Source organism: Vipera berus (assembly GCF_964194415.1).
Source record: "Vipera berus genome assembly, chromosome: 5".
Lineage (NCBI taxonomy): Eukaryota > Metazoa > Chordata > Lepidosauria > Squamata > Viperidae > Vipera > Vipera berus.
The window spans coordinates 53984357-54003956 of NC_138207.1; the positions used below are offsets into that span (position 1 = coordinate 53984357).

The following is a 19600-nucleotide window of genomic DNA, read 5'->3' on the forward strand; positions in this document are numbered from 1 at the left end:
GGGCAAATAGGATAGCGGAACTTCGGCTCGCGTCAGAAGCACCCGGGAAGAAATGGTCCATGGGACTCAATCCGGAAGTCTGGCTGTGACAGCAGGAACGTTTAGCGGCTGAGTTGAGAGCTTGGTGTTTCGGCGGCTGGCGAAAGGCGAGGATTTCTTCCTTTGCTTCCGCTTACGGCGGACAGTTTGGCTGTTTGGACCTTTGGATCTTGTCTTGTCTTCTGGGTTGCTGCCGCCATCATGTCCTCTGATTTCGAGGGCTACGAGCAAGACTTTTCGGTTCTTACCGCTGAGATCACGAACCGCATCGGAAAAGTCCCCAAGTTGGTAGGAGGTGAGTGATGGCGGTGATGTTGGCTGGTGCAGCCCTCTGCATCTCCCCAGCCCAGGTCACTACCTGCTGCCTACCTGTCACGATTGTGGTCCTTTCGTGCCTTGATGAGGTAGTTAGGCTGATATTCTAGGAAGAACCCTGCTGGTCAGGAATAATGACTTTTTTTTACCCCAGGATTCTGTTTGTCACAGTCGAGATGTATAGGATGCTCACAAGAAGGACGGCTCCTCCTCGGATGATAAGTGGGATGGCTTCCTGGGATAGCCTTTTCTTTAATTCCCTGTTGTTTGTTTTGCTCCGGCTTAAGCTAAGGTTGCCGATCCTATGACTCAGCCTGAGTTTAGATATTACAGTAGCTGAACTGGATAGGATGGTTTCTTGTGGAAAAGTTTTAGGCAATGTATTTTTTACAGAGTATTTGTACAGCGTTTGAGACCAAACACATTGGTTGAAACAGGGTGTAGCATAGGAGGAAAATGGGATTTAGTACATGTTGGAAAGCATTCTATGTTATATCATTTTTGGTATCATTTTGAAGTTTAGATCGCTTTGTTATTTTTTGTCCCAATTTCCCTTCATGATTAGAGTCTTACTTTGCTTTGTTATGAATAGAAAACTATAAGAGTATAAGCTAAAGATTCAAAGTGAGCAATGATTCCCTCGCAGACTGTCCTGGCAAATGCACACTTAGCAGTTACCTAGTGCCAAACACAAAATACTTACACAAAGGAAAGATGCCCTTATTATGTCCTTAAACTTGCAATTTTCTGATACCTACATAGATACGTCCAGGCAATTTTCTGAAATAGTGCGGCCATGCAATTTTCTTATCAACAGTATGATTTGCCATGGGTTGCTTTTGAAATGTCTTTCAACTTCCCAGTTCCAGCCTAAAAGTGTGTAATTTTTTGTAGGTCTTCCGCAAAATAGTAGCTTAGCTCAATCCATTGCTTCTAAGCTCTGGCAAAATTGCCAGATTTCAGTGCTGCCAAGTCATTAACTTAATATGGCTCTCAGAATAGAAATATTGTTCAACTAAGCATCTATTATTTTGTTTTAGATGAGAAGAGACAGTTGGTTTCAAATGTGGAAAAGCAGCTGGAAGAAGCAAGGGAGTTGGTAAGTTGTGTAAATAGTGTATTGTGGATACAAAAGGACTGAAACTGGAAAGAGTTTTTCTTGCATGTGTTGATAACCTTGGTAGTCTAAATTAGTAGGAGTTTGATAGCATCTTTCAGACTAACACATTTTTTTTAAAAAAAATGTTTTCTTGGACTGGGGCCGTGATGGCTTAGCAGTTAAAGATGCTGAGCTTGTCAGCTGGAAAGCTGAACACCTGAGTTCGAGAGTTGAGTACCATGCAACAGGGTGAGCTTTGCTTACTTACCCCAGTTCCTGCCCACCTAGCACTTTGGAAGCATGTGAATGCAAGTAGATAAATAGATACCACTTTGGTGGGAAGATAATAGCGTTCCATGCACCTTGGCATACAGTCATGATGGCCACATGACCACAGAAATGTCTTCAGTCAACGCTGGCCCCTTCAGTTAAGAATGAAGATGAGCACCACTCCCTTGAGTTGGACATGACTGGACATGGGAAAATTTTACCTTTACTTTTACAATAATACTTTATTGTAACTTTTTAAAAGACTTTATGCTTAAGCTATTTCTGAAATAGCTGAGATCTTGAGTTTCAGGCCTTCGGAGAGTTTCAAGCTATTTCAGGGCTTTAAAAGCACATTTTAAACACATTACAATTATTAATTAAGAAGGTACTGGTAATTATCTTATGTGTAACCTGCGCCTGCATAAATACCCTGTCTTCCTTTCGCTTCCCCCTGTATCATCCCAATTGGAATCCTGCACTCTTTGAATCTGATGAAGTGAGCTATGACTCATAAAAACTTAAAAATAAAGTAAAATTTGTTAATCTGAAAAGATATTACCAAACTCCTCCAGATTATTGTATTTCCTGGAAGCTGATAGTCAGAATTGGCAAACAAGAGATCAAACAGAAATAGGGGAGATTTGTGAAGAAATTGGTAAATTTGGGGAGCTTATTTAAGGAAAGTTATTTCTATAATTGGATAATATTATGAGGTCTTTTTCCTGACTCAGTGGGATGGTCTGCTTGTTTTCTGAGAACACAGTTTGAACTGAAGATCTTACAGAGGCAGATGGATCATTTATCAGATGTTGAACTAGTTAGTGGATGGAAAAGCATGCTTCAGCTAGCTTAGTCTCAGCTAGCACTTTTTAGAAGAGAGCTTGTGACCTACAGGGCAAACAGATTGTTTGTTGTTTACAATTTTTACAGATTGTTTATTCTTTTACATTTGTTACAAATTGTGGCATTTCAGAGTTAGTGAGCTAGATGGCAGATACAGGAAGAATCTTGTGAGAGTGATACACAGTGACTGAGCTCTGTTTTCTACAGATTAGGCATATTGCATGGGGAATTCATGGCTCACTTTTTGTAAAAAATATAAAATAAGGGCTATCATGTAAGTGGAAGAATTTATAAAGAAAGAGACCAAATTACTAATAACTAAACTGAAATCAAGGAAGATTTCAATTTGTGTATTGAAATATTATATAATGTGTATGTTGTCTGTTGACCATGGATTGTGGGTTTATGTTCAGTGCAATGAACTCCTGACTCAGAGATCAAGTCAGTTTCTTGAAATCTAAGATTGCTGTATTGGAGATGCTTAGATAGTTAAAGAGATATAAAGTCTTGTAGGCAGGAGTAGTACTTAGTGCTTCTCCCAGGATAATAGCTCCTTTGCCTTCAAAAAGAACAAGGGTTTTGACAAGGAGACTATTGCTTGCAGGATGAGGGAGATGTTCCTGTAGAAGTGACAAATTCCTTGGTGATGAACATCAACTTACAATCAATATACCTTTGTCTCTTCTCATCTTGATTACGGTACTACAATGCAATCCACATGCGGGCTGCCCTTGAAAAACTTTTGGAAACTTCAATTGTGCAGAATGCAGTGAAAGCTGTGCTGGTTTCCAGAAGGCTTCTAGGTGTACTTCAAGATGCTGATTATCATCTTTTAAACCATACGTGGTACACGATGGTTATGTTCTGACTGCCCACAGTGCATTGTCTTTCCTGGAAATCCAAAAATGCAGACAGCTCCAACCTTCTTATGTTTCTGAAATGCTGTAAAATCTTGGCTTATCCTTGTAGTTAGCAGAGTCCAATAAAAATGAGTCTTTAGATAATGTTCAAGATACTATAGAAATATAACATAAGGGATATCATTTAAGTGGAGGAATTTATAAAGAAGAAGGAAACCAGGTTACTAATAATAATTAATATAAAAGCAAGGAAAATATGCTTTCCAGTATACTATATAAAGGCTTTGTATAGTATACCAGAAAGCACACTTTCCTTGCTATTAATTGTATTTATTGTTTGAGCTATTAGCTGTCTAGAATTACCGTATATACTTGAGTATAAGCCGAATTTTTCAGCCCACTTTTTGGGCTGAAAAATTCCACTTCGGCTTATACTCCAGTCAACAAAAAAGCTTACCGAGGACTTGTGCGCGGCCGAGGCTTTGGTGCTTCCGGGATCGCGCGCACCTCTCCCAAGCCACCGCCGTCCGAGACCTGCAGGTCTCCGTTCCTCCGCGCCCTGCCTGCCTGCTTCTTTCAGCTGTCTGCCCATCAGCTGTCCATAGGGATGCTGCAAAGCTCTCCTTCTCTAGGCCTTGGACTCCCTCCTGGCTGAAGAGTAGATGAACCAAGCCAGCAAGGAGACAAAATGTTTCTGCAGCTGTTTTTCCTCTGAAGGTTTTTTTTGTTTTTTTTTTTTAAAGTAATCTCCGAAGGTTATGCCAGAAAATGGAGGACGCTGGGTCTTTGCAAGCTTTAGCTGTCCGCCTGGCTGCCTGAAGGCCGCCCTTTTCAGGCAGTCTGACAGACAGCTAAAACTTGCAAAGACCCAGCGTCCTCCATTTTCTGGCACAACTTTTAGGGATTTATTATTATTATTCCTACTACTACTATTACTACTACTACTACTTCAGGAGTAAAAAGTTGCAGAAAAAAATTCTCTCCTTACTAGCTTAGTTCCTCTACTCTTCCATCTGGAGCCAAGGTAAGATTTTAAAAAGGGATATTGGTTGGAAGGCAGAGGGAGAGTTTAGTTTTAGCATCTAAAAAAAGGGGGGGGGAAATCAGCGAGTACATCCCAACCAGCTTTTTATGTTTTTGTTATTGAAGAAATATGGGGGAGGGGGAGGGGTTCTGGGGTGGGTTGGGGAGGGGATAATATTGTAACTTCAATAAAAATTTTCAATAAAAAAAAAAGAAATATGGCTTTCTGGGGGAAGGTGGGGAGGGCGTTAAGGAAGGAAAGGGTTTTTGGAAGCTCGTCCTGAAGCTGCCTTTTGTGCAAGGGGCCTTTTCTCAAAGCCTAGAGAGGCAGCTTTGTTGCCTCCCCGTAGACAGCTGATGGGCGAACACCAAAAGCTCCAAAAGGCTAGGGAACTAGTCCCAGAACACCTTGGTAGGAGGAAGGGGAGAGGCAGAATTGGGAAAGAGGTAAGACAGGGTTTTCCTTCCCAGATGTTTCTCTTTGGCAAGACAGCCAGCTGTGCTGAAGCCCAGTATCTGGGGGTGGGGGAGACCTGAGGCAGGCGGGCTGGTGCTTGCATTAGGCCTCCCAGGATCCCAGAGGCTTGCAGAGCGCGGATCCAGCCTCCGAGGCATGCAGAACGGCGGATCGGCTTATACTCGAGTCAACAACTTTTCCCAGTTTTTGGGGGTGAAATTGGGGGTCTCGGCTTATACTCGAGTCGGCTTATACTCAAGTATATACGGTATTTGCTTGAAGTGGTAGTGGTTGTTATATAAATTTCCTATGCCAGCAAATTAGTACAAGCTATGCGGGTGGCTTGAAAAGAGGATTAGCTAAATTAATGCAGAATAATGAAGGACTATCAGTCTTGAAAACTCACTTTTACATCTTGGTTGGGAGCAGTGGGCTTCCAAATACTTTTTGCAGGAGGATAACATTGAGAAAAAATAAATAAATCTAGCACTCCTTGTTTGGACAGCTGAAAGGCATCTGGTTGGCTGCTGTGAGAAACAAAATTTATTATTTATTAAATTTATATGCTGCTCTTCTCACCAACAGAGTAATTATCTTAGTATATCTATATAGTCTATGCTGTAGACCATGGGTGTCAAACTTGCCACGTCAGGTGACGTGTATTGCGACTCTTTTTGCATTGCCAGTAATGGGGTGGGTGCAGCTTCGGTATGATGAAATCAGCCTACAGGCCGGCAGTTTGACACCCCTGCTGTAAACTATACTAAAGTGTGACCTGATCTAACAGGCTTATTTTCATGTTCTTATTGTATTCACGTAAGCACTGAGCCATATTATGCTTAGATTTAGCTTTCTTGTCTAAATCAGTCAATTAGCAATTCAATATCACCATAGTTTGTTTTTTGCTCAACTGATAGAGGTAAGGTTCCCTATGTCAGAGAACTTTCTGTAATTGTGTCTCATTGGTAAATCTCAGATTCATACAGTGTTAACAACAGGTGTATTGTGCAAGCATGCCATTAAGTAATTCTAAGGTGAAGCTTATCTTTATTAGGGATGGAGAGTTGTGGTGATTCATAGGCATGGGCAAGCTAGTGATATTAAAGAGAAATGTATTATTTTTGAAAGGATAAATGTAATGTATAGTTAGTATGTGTTGCTTTCATATTCATAGCTCAGATTTAGATGAGGGGTCCTTGGCACTTTGTAAAAGGTAAAGGTAAAGGTTCCCCCGCACATGCGTGCTAGTTGTTTCCAACTCTAGGGGCCGGTGCTCATCTCCGTTTCAAAGCCAAAGAGCCAGCGCTTGTCTGAGGACGTCTCCGTGGTCATGTGGCCGGCATGACTAGACGCCAAAGGCTCACGGAACGCTGTTACCTTCCCGACGTAGTGGTCTCTATTTTTCTACTTGCATTTTTACGTGCTTTCGAACTGCTAGGTTGGCAGAAGCTGGGACGAGTAACAGGCGCTCACTCTGTTACGCGGCACTCGGGATTCGACCCGCCAAACTGCCGACCTTCTGATCGACAAGCTCAGTGTCCTAACCCACTGAGCCACCGCGTCCCTTGGCACTTTGTGCTGCTTGCATTTTAATTTTTTAAATTTGATTTGTATCCTGCCTTTATTATTTTAATGAATAACAACTCAAGACAGTGAACATATCCAAGACACCTTCCTCCTCCTATTTCCCCCACAACAACAACCCTGTGAGGTGAGTTGGGCTGAGAATGACTGTTTCAAGGTCACCCAACTGGCTTTCATGGCTAAGGTAGGACTAGAACTCACGGTCTCTTGGTTTCTGTCTTGTGCCTGGCGTTCTATTTATGCAAAGGCCCAAATATTTTTATTTATTTATTTATTTATTTTAATCCCATTTATATCCCGCCCTTCTCCGAAGACTCAGGGCGGCTTACAATTTAAAGCACAAATCAATGTGCTTAGCAATAGCCTTCATTCTATGTATATGCCTGCTTATTAGGGCTTTCCCCCCCAAGCGGCATTATTACAAAGTCAGCTTAATTGCCCCCAACAATCTGGGTCCTCATTTTACCTACCTCGGAAGGATGGAAGGCTGAGTCAACCTTGAGCCTGGTGGGACTCGAACCTGCACTAATTGCAGGCAGCTGGTGTTACTTAAGGATATGATATAGCATTGATGATGTTATCTAGTATGGGTAATGACACATCTACATAAATATAACCAAGCTCAGACAGCACCAAGGATTCCTTCTCCTTTATCGGTACAACTCTTATCTTTTGAATATCCCTTATTTCATTTTCCAGAAATTCAATATTCAATATTTCTTTTTTTCTTTTCATACATTTTCTTTCTATGTGTGCCTATCCTTTTATCTGCTATACCATAAGTCTGTTAGCATTTCTCTGTTAATTTCCATTTTTTCCATTATCCATGATCTGTATGCCACCAACTGTTAACTTTTCATGGGGTGCTTAGCTTTGTTTTCTATGTTGACATCTTCTTTTCATTTCTGTTAAACTGAATATATAAAGCGCCCTTAGAACTTTGCCCCTTGCTAGAAATGTAAAATATAAACCATTATAGTACATAGTTAGATCTGTATTCTGATATAAACTTGTACATGGTAACTCATTAATGAAAACATGGTTATTTTTGTTAGCTGATTAATTTAATCAGAGGTCTTCAGTTTTTATAGTATTTTAAAACTCACGGTTGTCAACACTACTGGAGTTACATTTTGCCTCAATATAAGATTAGTGAAATTTCTTTGCTTCCTTTTTAGCACCAGTAGAATACTTGCTGATTGAATGCTGCATGGCCTAAGAAGTCATTGCTAATTTCTGTTGTCCCAAAATGAGAAGTGCATTTATTTGGCTAGAAACCTGAGAATTTGGAGTGAAGCTGCATATATTTATTGGATTTCTGAAGTACTCTTAGGCAAAATCAAGAATACTCCATATCTTGAAAAAGATGTTAAAACATCTGGATTTTATAAAGAACAGACAGAATTTGATAAGAATTACTGACATCAGACAAAAAAAATGATTAAGAAACTTTATAAATATATGCTAAGTTTAAAGATGGAAGAGGAACAAGTTAAACAATGATAACATGGGCAAAGAATTTTGGACATAACATAGAACTAGAAAACTGGCAAAGCCTTTGGGAAAGAAATTCTAAAATAACAAAAGCGGTAGCGTACAAAGAAAATTTATAGATGGCATTTTACACCGGTAAGGTTAGCAAAAATGTTTAAAAATATATCAAGCAATTCTTAGAAATGTAAACAAAAACCAGGCACTTACTACCATTTTTGGTGGACATGCTCTAAAGCCAAAATATTCTGGTTAAGAATACATACATAGTTATAGAAAATGATTAAAAAACATATACATTTTAAGCCAGAATTATTTTTGTTAGGCATAATTGTAGGAAATTATGAGAAAGTGTGTATATATTTAATTTTACATACATTAACTGCAGCAAGAATTATATTCACTCAACATTGGAAAAATGAAGATTTACCAACGGAGGAAGAGCTAATTAATTTTTTTTTAGAGTGTGCAGAAATGGATAGATTGACATTGAAAATGAAAGACAAAGAAGACTCAGTTTATTTTAGAATAAGGGATACCTTTTATTATTGGTGAGAAAAATGAGGTAGAGAGAAAGGAACTTAATATGTACTAGTAAGTTAAATGTTGAAACTCAGACAATATGTTGCTGATAAAATATTAAGCTCGTGATTATCAAAAAATAATAAAAATATGTACATATAAAAATACTCCATATCTGAAGTTGGAGAGGCCCTTGCTATCTCCTTGACTATTCTGTACTAAGATGTTTAGAAGAACATGATTTTATAGCAGTCAAATGAATGAAATGCATCTTTTTCTGTCCTGTTTTATACCACCAAGGTTGGCAGGAAAGCAGAAATTTGTCTTGCTTAACAGAGAGAGATTGCATAATAACAATGGTCAAAATGAGCAAGTTAAAATATTGTGGGATTTCCAAATACAAACGGATGAAGTCTTGACCCATGATATACCAGATTTAGCTGTGATTGAAAAGAAGAAAGTGTGGATAATTAATGTGGCAAAACCAGGAGAAAGTGTAATAGAAGACAAAGAATTGAAAAAGATCACAAAGTATAAAGATCTGAAAATCAAAATTAAAAAATTATGGCATCAACTGGCTGTGGTGATCCCAGTCGTTATCGGTACACTAGGTGCCATACCAATAAATCATGGATGGCACTTAGAAAATATGCACATTAGCAACATTTCCATCTGTCAATTTTTTTAAAAAAAATCCCATTTATATCCCGCCCTTCTCCGAAGACTCAGGGCGGCTTACAATCTAAGCACAAATTAATGTGCTTAGCAATAGCCTTCATTCTATGTATATGCCTGCTTATTAGGGCTTTCGCCCCACCCCCAAGCGGCATTATTACAAAGTCAGCTTATTGCCCCCAACAATCTGGGTCCTCATTTTACCTACCTCGGAAGGATGGAAGACTGAGTCAACCTTGAGCCTGGTGGGACTCGAACCTGCACTAATTGCAGGCAGCTGGTGTTACTTAAGGAGGCATTAGCCCACTGCTCCACCAAGGCTCTTTTTTTACAATTACAAAAGGCCACGCTGCTTGAATCCACACATGTATTACACAGATAAATTGTGATATCCTAGGTTCTTGGGAAGAACTCGATCCATGTGAAGATCAACAGGGCTAAAAACCCGGCAGTTGTGATTTCATATTTTTATGTACATAATAATTGATTAAACTTGTATGTTGCCTGACTCTCAGTGACTTCAGCTGCTCACAACAATCAAATTATAATAAAATCAGAAAACATAAAAAATAAACACAGAAGATGGCAAGTACGATGAAATGAGGGTTCTCATTCTCCATGATTCACCAAAACCAGCACAGTGATGGTCATCCAGATCTGAGAGATCACATTGTTTAATTCAAGGAATCCAGAGTATGCTGGCTCTTCAGGATCGAATCAGACAGACATTATAGGAAAATATGGTACCTCCTTCTGGTGCCCCCTATCGAACAACCTTCAAAGACATTTCAAAATTGTAAATAAAGTTTCTCACAGGAAGATTTTTGTAATCAATTTCAAACTGTTAATTCAAATCCATTAGAACACTTAATCCGTTTAAAACTTTCTAAGATCAACATTTTAATTACTCTTTTGCTGTATATTTTTTTTAAATTCTAACAAAACTTACACTCATGCTTAAGTTTTTTTTCCCTCAAGCTACAACCTCTTTGGATGATCCTAGAGAGCAAAGGGTAACGCGTGCTGCTTTAAAAAGAGCAAAGAAAATAAAAGAACAAGATCAGCAAAAGTCTTCAGAATCTTCACAACGTACTCATAGCCAAGCAGTGGGAGGAGCACGGCCTAAAGAAGATAGTCCTATCAAAGCAGTGCTTCAAGAGCTTTGGGAGGATATGCATGGCAACTAAATTTTTGACTTGGAACGTTAATGGACTAAATTCACCACAGAAGAGAAAGAAGGTTTTTCAATATTTAAAACAATTTAAGATAGATGTTATATGTTTGCAAGAAACGCATATTAGGGCTATGGACCAAAAGTTTTTATTGAACTCAAGACTGGGTACGCATTTTGTCGCCTCTGCAATGAATAAGAAAAATGGAGTGGTTGTTTATATTAAAAGTGCCATAACAGCGGATTTAATTGAAGCAGATAAGCATGGAAGATACGTACTGATAGACTTGTTGCTAGAAGGCAAAAAGACGCTCCTAGTTGGACTGTATGCCCCTAATCAACAACAACAACAGGCTGACTTTTTTAGTTTACTTTATACAAAGCTTACCCAGTTGGATTATAAATCTTTTATTTTTATGGGGGACTGGAATGGTGTTATGGATGTACAGATGGATAAGGCTGGAGCTTTTAAGCGCATTCCAAGTCATGCTAGACTGCCTAAATCTTTTTTTGAAATGAAGGATGACTTGGAATTGCGAGATATCTGGCGCGAGAGACACCTGCAGGAAAAGGATTATACTTTTTATTCTGATAGACATAAATCTTTTTCGAGGATTGATTTTATTTTGGTGACTAATGACTTTTTTTTGAGGACTAAAAAGGTGAAGATTTGTGCAAGAACTATTTCTGATCATAGTCCAGTGTGGTTAGAGATTGATAAGGAGAAAAGAGACAGGCGCTCGTGGCGCGTAAATGAGAATTTGTTTAGAAATCAGAGAAATGTGGAAGAATGCAAACAGCGGATGAAGGATTTTTTTGAAACTAATATGAACAAAGGTACTTCTATGGACATGGTGTGGGATGCTAGCAAGGCATACATGAGAGGGGTGTTGATATATATGAACAACAAACATAGACGTGCTGTGGAAGCTAGGAGGAAAGAACTGGAGAATGAAATAAAGGAAAAAGAAAAGGCTTTGATTTTGAATTCAGAGGATGTGAAGACTAAGGAGGCTATTAAATTGTTAAGAGGACAATTTGATAAATTAATGGCTGACCAAGTGGCAACCAATCTGCGGTTTGCCAGGCATAACACTTTTTGTAACGCTAACAAACCAGGCAGATGGTTAGCTTATAGATTGAGGAAAAAACAAAGGGCTTCTAATATAGACAAGATTGAGCATAAAGGAAGGGTTGTGTTTCAACAGGACCTTATCAAGGACGCTTTTGTGGATTTTTATTCTAAATTATATGCTAAGGAGAAAATTAATGAAAAGGACATTGATATATATTTGGAAAATGCTAGCATCCCGGTTCTTACGCAAGTACAAAAAGAAGGGATTAATCAACTGATCACAGAAGAAGAAATTTTTATAGCAATTAAGGAATTGAAGGTGGATAAAGCACCAGGTACGGATGGCTTGACTGCGGCCTATTATAAAAATTTACAATTAGAAATGATAAAACCGTTAAAGGAACTGTTCCAGACAATCCAGAGGGGGGGAAAGGTGCCACCGTCTTGGAGAACAGCTTTTATCTCTTTGATTCCGAAGGAAGACCAAGATGCTACTCAAGTTAAAAATTATAGACCGATATCGCTTTTAAACACAGATTACAAGATATTTGCTAAGGTTTTGGCTAATAGACTGATGAGGGTTCTGCAACAGGTGATTCATGGGGATCAAACAGGGTTTATTAGTGGTAGGCAAATGAAAAATAATGTGAGGCATATAGTTGATGTGTTAGAGTTTTTGGAAAGGAACAACCAGATTGCTGCGGTGCTAATTTTTTTAGATGCTGAAAAAGCTTTTGATCAATTGAATTGGAAATTTTTGTTGAAAGTTTTAGATAAAATGGATTTTGGGGAAAATTTTTTACAACCGATTAGGGCATTATATCAAAAACAAACTGCCCGAATTATAGTTAATAATAGCTTGACAGAAGCATGTAATATTGAGAAGGGCACAAGGCAAGGGTGTCCATTATCGCCCTTGTTATTTGTGTTAACATTAGAGATATTATTGGTTAAAATTCGGAATTCGGAAAAAATTAAGGGGATTCAAATTGGAGATCAGGACTACAGATTGAGAGCATTCGCAGACGATCTGGTTGTTACAGTGACCCAGCCAGAGAACTCTGTTGTGGACCTGATGGAGATAATAACACAATATGGGAAGGTTTCTGGATTTAAGGTTAATGTACAAAAAACAAAAATTTTGGCCAAAAATATGACAACATCGCAAAAGGCCCTTTTAGAAGGATTAACTGGATTTGAGATTGTTAAAAGGGTTAAATATTTGGGGGTGATTTTGTCGCCCTCTAATACTAAGCTATATAAAAATAATTATGAAAAATTATGGGGGAAAATTCAAAAAGAATTGGAGAGTTGGAAAAAATTGCAATTGTCTTTGTTGGGACGGATTGCAGCAGTAAAAATGAATGTCCTGCCTAAATTTTTATTTTTATTTCAAATGATACCGATTCTTAAGAAAGATTCTAATCTGGAGGAATGGCAGCGAGGTATCAATAAATTTGTGTGGGCAGGGAAAAAACCACGAGTTAAACTTAAGATTATGCAGGATACTCATGAGAGAGGTGGCCTTAAATTGCCTAATTTTAAATTATATTATGAAGCTGCTGCATTAGTAGGAATAAGTGACTGGATTAATTTGACGCAAGGGAGGTTATTAAATCTTGAGGGCCACGATTTGTTGTTTGGCTGGCATGCATATTTGTTGTATGATAAAAAGGTAGACAACGTGTTTAGGGTGCATATTTTAAGACAGGCATTGCTGAGAGTTTGGAAGAAGTACAGACATAAGATAAGTTGCAAGATACCATTGTGGGCAATTCCAAAACACGCAATAGAAAATATACATGCTGGCTTCAAACATGATTTGACTACGTACAAGGAGATTCTCAGTTTGGAAAGAAATGTTTGGTGTTTGAAATCATATAGCCTCTTGCGAGAAGAGAAGGTTGTTCAAAATTGGTTTCACTATACTCAGTTACGGGCCAGGTGGAAAGAAGACCAGAAAAATGGATTTACAATGACTGATGAAAATTTGATAAAGCAAATTAGGAATCAGGGACCAGCACATATCAAACGGATATATCTTGCATTGATAGAGATTGACTCAGAAACAGAGCTTGTTAAGGATTGTATGATAAAATGGGCCCAAAATATCCAGGAAGTCATTACAATGGACACGTGGGAAAAGATTTGGGTGAGGAACGTAAAATTTACACAAGCTCAAAATTTAAGAGAGAATTTTTACAAAATGTTTTATAGATGGCATTTAGATCCTAAAAAGCTTGCAAGTATGTATCCGAATTATCAGCCTACTGTAAATGTTGGAGGTGCGGTGATGAAGATGCAACATATTTTCACATATGGTGGACTTGCAAAAAGGTTAAGGCTTTTTGGATAAAAGTCTGGTGGAACATGCAGAAGATTTTTAAACAGAGGTTAAAGTTTTGTCCGCAATTTTTTTTGTTGGGAATAATTACAGATGCCACAGTTGTGGACACCAAGTTGATGTTGAATTTAATTACGGCGGCAAGACTTTTGATAGGCCAATACTGGAAGAAAGAGGAACTGCCGACCATAGAGGAGTGGACTTTAAAGGTTTCCGACCTGGCAGAGATGGCGAAGATTTCGGCCTATTTGAAAGATCATTCGCAAGAACGCTATATTATGGAATGGAGAAAATGGATTGATTTTATCCAGAACAAGTATAGGGTTAAGAAGTTTTATGTAGCATTTGAATAAGTCTTCTTTCGTTTTTTTTTCTTTTATTATCTTAGTTTTTTTTAATACATATTCAATATTATTATTATTTGTTTTATCTTATATAAGCTAGAGAGTGATGGATTTTAGAGTTTATAATTGTTAGTATATGATTGTTTATGATTGCTTTTTATATATATACCTTGTATTTAGCTCTGGGAAGTCTGGGGGGGGGGAGGGGGGAGGTAGGGAGGGGGGAGGAGGGAGGGGGAAGGGGGGATTCCTAAAGGAAAACTGTATTTTAAAACTCTTCAATAAAAAAAAGAAAAGGCAAAAAAAAAATCACCAGTGAATATAATAGAACTTGCAGATTTAAAGCCTCTCAATCTTTAAAAAGCAATAAAAAAGTAAAATACAAAGTGATTAAGAAGTGACATTTAATCATACTGACTGCAAATAACTCATAAAAACCAGCTGTACAGAGTACTTACTGGCAGACAATCTCAAAATCTTATCTTTTTCCAGAAAGATTTTGGCAGTCGAGATCCACCATCCAGTTGCCATTTTCAGCTATAATGTCTTCCAGTCTTCAGACATCAGTTCATCATTTCCTTACTGGAAATCCAACTATAATGCAGGCTTAGATTAGTAAAGATGGTTTGTTTATAATTTAGAAGTAAGCATTAGCATGGCTTTATTATATTAATGAAAAACAAAAAAGGTTACATTACATTTTAGCCGACAAATTAAAGAGAGTTGTATAACAAGATAAACCCCTCCATCTTGTTAATGTAAACATGCATGCTGCTTTCTTAGCTCTACATTACATGACTCCTTTATTAAAGTAGGGTTTTTTAGATTTAAGTGTGATTATGAAGCACTTATCACTTGTGGGTGGCACTAATTAAAATTTAAAGCTATGCTTGGTAATTATCTGCATATTGGGGCACTTCAGCATAATTTGTAATAGGTCCTTCTGAAGAGCCTCCATTATAGTGACACTGGCATAGCATTTATGCATATGGCACAGTACATATGGTGAAAGTCCTATAGGAAGCCAAAGTATAGATTCGCAGCTTCATATATAGGTAGTCGTCATCTTACAACTGATCACTTAACATCCATTCAAAATTATGACAGAATCCCCCAAAGCTACAAAGTAATTAACTGCAAGAAAAGAAGCATATAAATTTGATAAATAAAATAAAGGAAATGAACAATTCTAAACTGTTACAAACTTAACACTTATTTTATATATCCATGTGAAACAAAAATAAAATACACACAAGTAACAGAATCATAAAACAAAAAAGTGTTTATAAGAGTATAGATCTGATAAAATGTTAGCATTTAAATAATCAAGGACAGTTGAAGAAATTTCTGTGGTGTCCTTGGTTCCCTCTGAGCTTTTTTATATTCTTGCAGAGATTTCATTACTCTATTAGGTAATATCAGTTGAAAATTTTTTTGTAGGGTTCTTGATGCTCCCTGAGCTTGATGGTTTTCTTGCAGACATTTCATTACCCAACTAAGTAGCATCCTCAGTGCTAGAAGGGAGTGGGGTTTGCTTACTGTGTATATACAAGTGGCTTGCCCTTTCACTGTTGGTGGGAGTGTTCTTGATAGTTCTTTGATTAGGCTGTTGTTTACCATTTGGATTGTTTGTCTGAGCTGGTAGTTCCTTGAGTTCCACAATATCCCAATTAAGGAACTACCAACTCAGACAATTTGGAGAAAATAATTTTTGAATGAAATATTTCATTTACTTGAATTTCTTGTATCATAAATCAAATATGTGTCCCTTTGTAGCCATACTTCTATTATTTCAATACAGGATGGATAATTTTAACTACAATAAAATCATTAAAGCATGTACCATTATAAGCCTGAAATTCTGTTCTGTAAATTAATCCATAGAATGGAGAAATTAGTTTAAAAGTTAAATGTATTAGTTCTTGCCAATTCTTTGGTTTTTTGTTAAACAACAATTTAGTTGGCTTTTAGTTTTTGATTTTATGAATGGTTATACTTCAACAAATCTCAGATGTTCATTTGATAACAAATCTTGAACTATATGTGTGTGAGACCATTGTAGAGCTTATTAAGCAAGTACGGTACATTTTTCTGAGGTCTCACATATGGAATTAGCACCATCCTTCAGATTAGAGGTCCCCAACCTTTTGGGCACCAGGGACCAGTTCTGTGGAGAGAGGTTTTTCTGTGGACTGGAGGATGTGTGGTTTTGTGTGCTGCCTGCATCCCGCGGATGGCGCTTTGCTTGTTTATGCGTCCCGGTTGCTGGTATGATGCAGCCCGGTACTGGTTCATGGACCGGGGGTTGGAGACTCCTGCTTCAGATGATATGGTTAGAGAAACTAGTAAGATAGTAATGCCATAGGAAGTCATTCATTACATCCATCATAATATATGCTTATATATGCTAACATACAACACTGACTGCATGCTAAAATGTCCATTTATTGGCTACATAAGATAACATGGTCTACCAGAACATGCCCATACTGAGCATGGGATTAACCTGCTTGAAAAACAAAAAGACCAAGACAGGTCCTTCAATCAGTGACAGAACTTGAATTTGTTAGCAAATATGATTTTGATAAATTCATTTGGAACTAATTGAGACACTGGGTCTATTATATTATAGATGTTGAGAAACCACTTTCTAAACAGTGATAAACCTGTGTTTGTGATAATGATAGGATATTCCTGTGTATGCATATGGATGGTGTAGAGCAGGCATGTCAAACTCGTGATGTCACATGATGTCGCGCAATGTATCGCGACTTTTCCCCCATTGCCGGCAATGGGGTGGGCACGGTTTTGGCATGACGCAACCGGCTCACAGGCCGGGAGTTTGATATGCCTGGCGTACAGTATCTTGGAGCTAGTAATAATTATTGTATTTTATAATGCGATGGATTCACTTCTTTTTGAAGAATGTCTGTGTCTATTTGTGAAGATTTGTTTGTGATTTGGTTCACATATCAAACTAAACCATAATGTTCTTTGCTTTTAACTTAGCTGTGGTGTGTAGCCAGCCATTATGGTTTAAAATTCATAGCTTGGTATGTTTATATGCATAATTGTTTTAGTTATATTTAAAAATTCTTATTCCTTAAATAATTTATTTTTCAGATTCATATCCAATTGCTGTATCTTACTTTTTCATTTCTTTTTTCCCTTCATAATTTTAAACATCAGTTGGAACAAATGGAACTTGAAGTGCGTGAAATCCCTCCACAGAGCCGAGCCATGTACAGCAGTAGAATGAAGAGCTACAAGCAAGAAATGGAAAAACTTGACACAGATTTTGTGAGTTAATTCATCTATGGCATTTTGAGAGAGGATTCATGCAGTATTTGTTATAGTAAGCTTCACTATAGCATCATCATTCTTCACTTTAATTAACATTTGACATATGATAGAAACTCAAAAAATAATAACTAAATTAATTAAATTATTTATTGAATTTTATTGTAGATCCATTTTGCCTAGGATCAGAAGTTTCCTCATACAAATATAAATACAACCCTTGGTTTTTTTTTACATAACTTACTCATATACACTATTATTAATAAAGGTGCATAGTTTACAGAAATACTCAGCATTGTATTTGAGTCAATTACCCACTTTTCTGTCTTTATTATTTTAGGAAAATAAGAAATGAACCTTGCTTGTATATTGGTCTCTTCCCTGTGTTTTGCTTGATTCTTTTTAATGCAATACTTAGCACAATTATTCTTAATGATGTAATTTAGTATAGCTTTCAAGAATCTATTTTGGCTTATTTATTAGATAATGAAGATAATTTATATTTAAATTAACAATTCATGTTTTATAGCCTATAGAATTAAATAAAAGCTATTTCATCAAGCATTCAATAATTTTATTTGACTAAACATTTGTCTACTTGGCTGGTGGAAATCAATCAAGAAACTGATATAACACTGAGGCTGAAAAATGGCAAGGGATGTTATCCACTTCCACTACATTTAGGAGAGTGAAGCAACAGTGTTTTATGGAATGTCCATTCTACTTTAAAGATTGGCAACTGCATTTCAAGATGCATTTCAAGAGAATTCATTTGTCAGTTCCAGATGTAATTTTAAGCACACAGCCAATACCAAAGTCTTAGATCTAAGCAAAATATTATTCTAAATAGTACAACTAATCATTTAGTTACAAGTAGTTTTTTCTGATTGTTCTGTAATATTTAATTTAATTTAATTTAATTTATTGAATTTATATACCGCCCTTTCCCGAAGGACTCAGGGCAGTTTACAGGGTATAATTTTTAAAACATTAATACAAAAATTAAGACCAATTTAAAAAAGATTAAACTAAGTCCCTGCAACATGTAAAACCCCAGTTAAAACCCAATTAAAACTCAGCCTGAGCCGGAAAGCTTGAAGAGCCAGGTCTTCAGGTCTCGGTGGAATGATCGAAGGTTGGGGGCAGTCCTAAGCTCCACAGGCAGCTGGTTCCAGAGGGCAGGCGCCCCCACAGAGAAGGCCCTCCCCCTGGGTGTTATCCGTCGGCATTCTTTGACCGGCGGCACCCTGAGAAGACCCTCCCTGTGGGAGCGCACAGGACGAAGGGAGCTTGATGCCGGCAGCAGGTGTTCCCTCAAATATCCTGGACCCAAGCCATATAGGGCTTTATAGGTCATCACCAGCACCTTGAATCTCACCCGGAGGGCAACTGGAAGCCAATGCAGCTCGCGGAGCAGAGGTGTTACATGGGAGTAACGGGAAACTCCCATCACAACTCGCGCGGCTGCATTTTGTACCAGTTGAAGCCTCCGAGTGGTCCTCAAGGGCAGCCCCATGTAGAGAGCGTTGCAGTAGTCTAAACGGGAGGTCACGAGCGCATGAGTGACTGTGCGTAGGGCATCTCGGTCCAGATAGGGTCGCAACTGGCGCACCATTCTGAAACATAAGTTGTGAATATTTTATTTTTTTATTTTAATCCCATTTATATCCCGCCCTTCTCCGAAGACTCAGGGCAGCTTACAATCTAAGCACAAATCAAATGTGCTTAGCAATAGCCTTCATTCTATGTATATGCCTGCTTATTAGGGCTTTTGCCCCCCCCCCAAGTGGCACTATTACAAAGTCAGCTTATTGTCCCCAACAATCTGGGTCCTCATTTTACCTACCTCGGAAGGATGGAAGGCTGAGTCAACCTGGAGCCTGGTGGGATGCGAACCTGCAATAATTGCAGGCAGCTGGTTTTACTTAAGGAGGCATTAGCCCACTGCTCCAACAAATAAAGAGATTTTTGTTAAATACAGTATGAAGAAAACTCAAAGCTGGATTTCAGAAATACGATTGTGACTTGCAATATGAATTATGAATGTGGTATAGTAAACCAAGGCAACCACAATGATATAGAGCTATTTATAAAAGGCTACAGTATTTGTGACAGCATAACTGATAAAAAAGGAAACTGGCAAATAACATTTTGATGGTGTTCAGAAAGTGAACAATAATGCAGAGTT

General features: G+C 37.9%; 1 protein-coding gene across 3 annotated transcripts in view; it reads left to right on the plus strand.

Moving 5' to 3' along the window:
• Positions 1–94: 94 nt before the first annotated feature.
• The window catches only part of VTI1A (vesicle transport through interaction with t-SNAREs 1A), a 251646-nt gene continuing 232140 nt past the window's right edge, over positions 95–19600 (plus strand). For all 3 annotated transcript variants that reach the window (XM_081329029.1, XM_081329027.1, XM_081329028.1), the window contains exons 1-3: positions 95–334; positions 1395–1453; positions 17302–17412. In XM_081329029.1, the coding sequence (XP_081185155.1) occupies positions 241–334; positions 1395–1453; positions 17302–17412 (264 nt within the window). In that variant the 5' untranslated portion in view covers positions 95–240. The remainder of the gene's footprint in view (positions 335–1394; positions 1454–17301; positions 17413–19600) is intronic.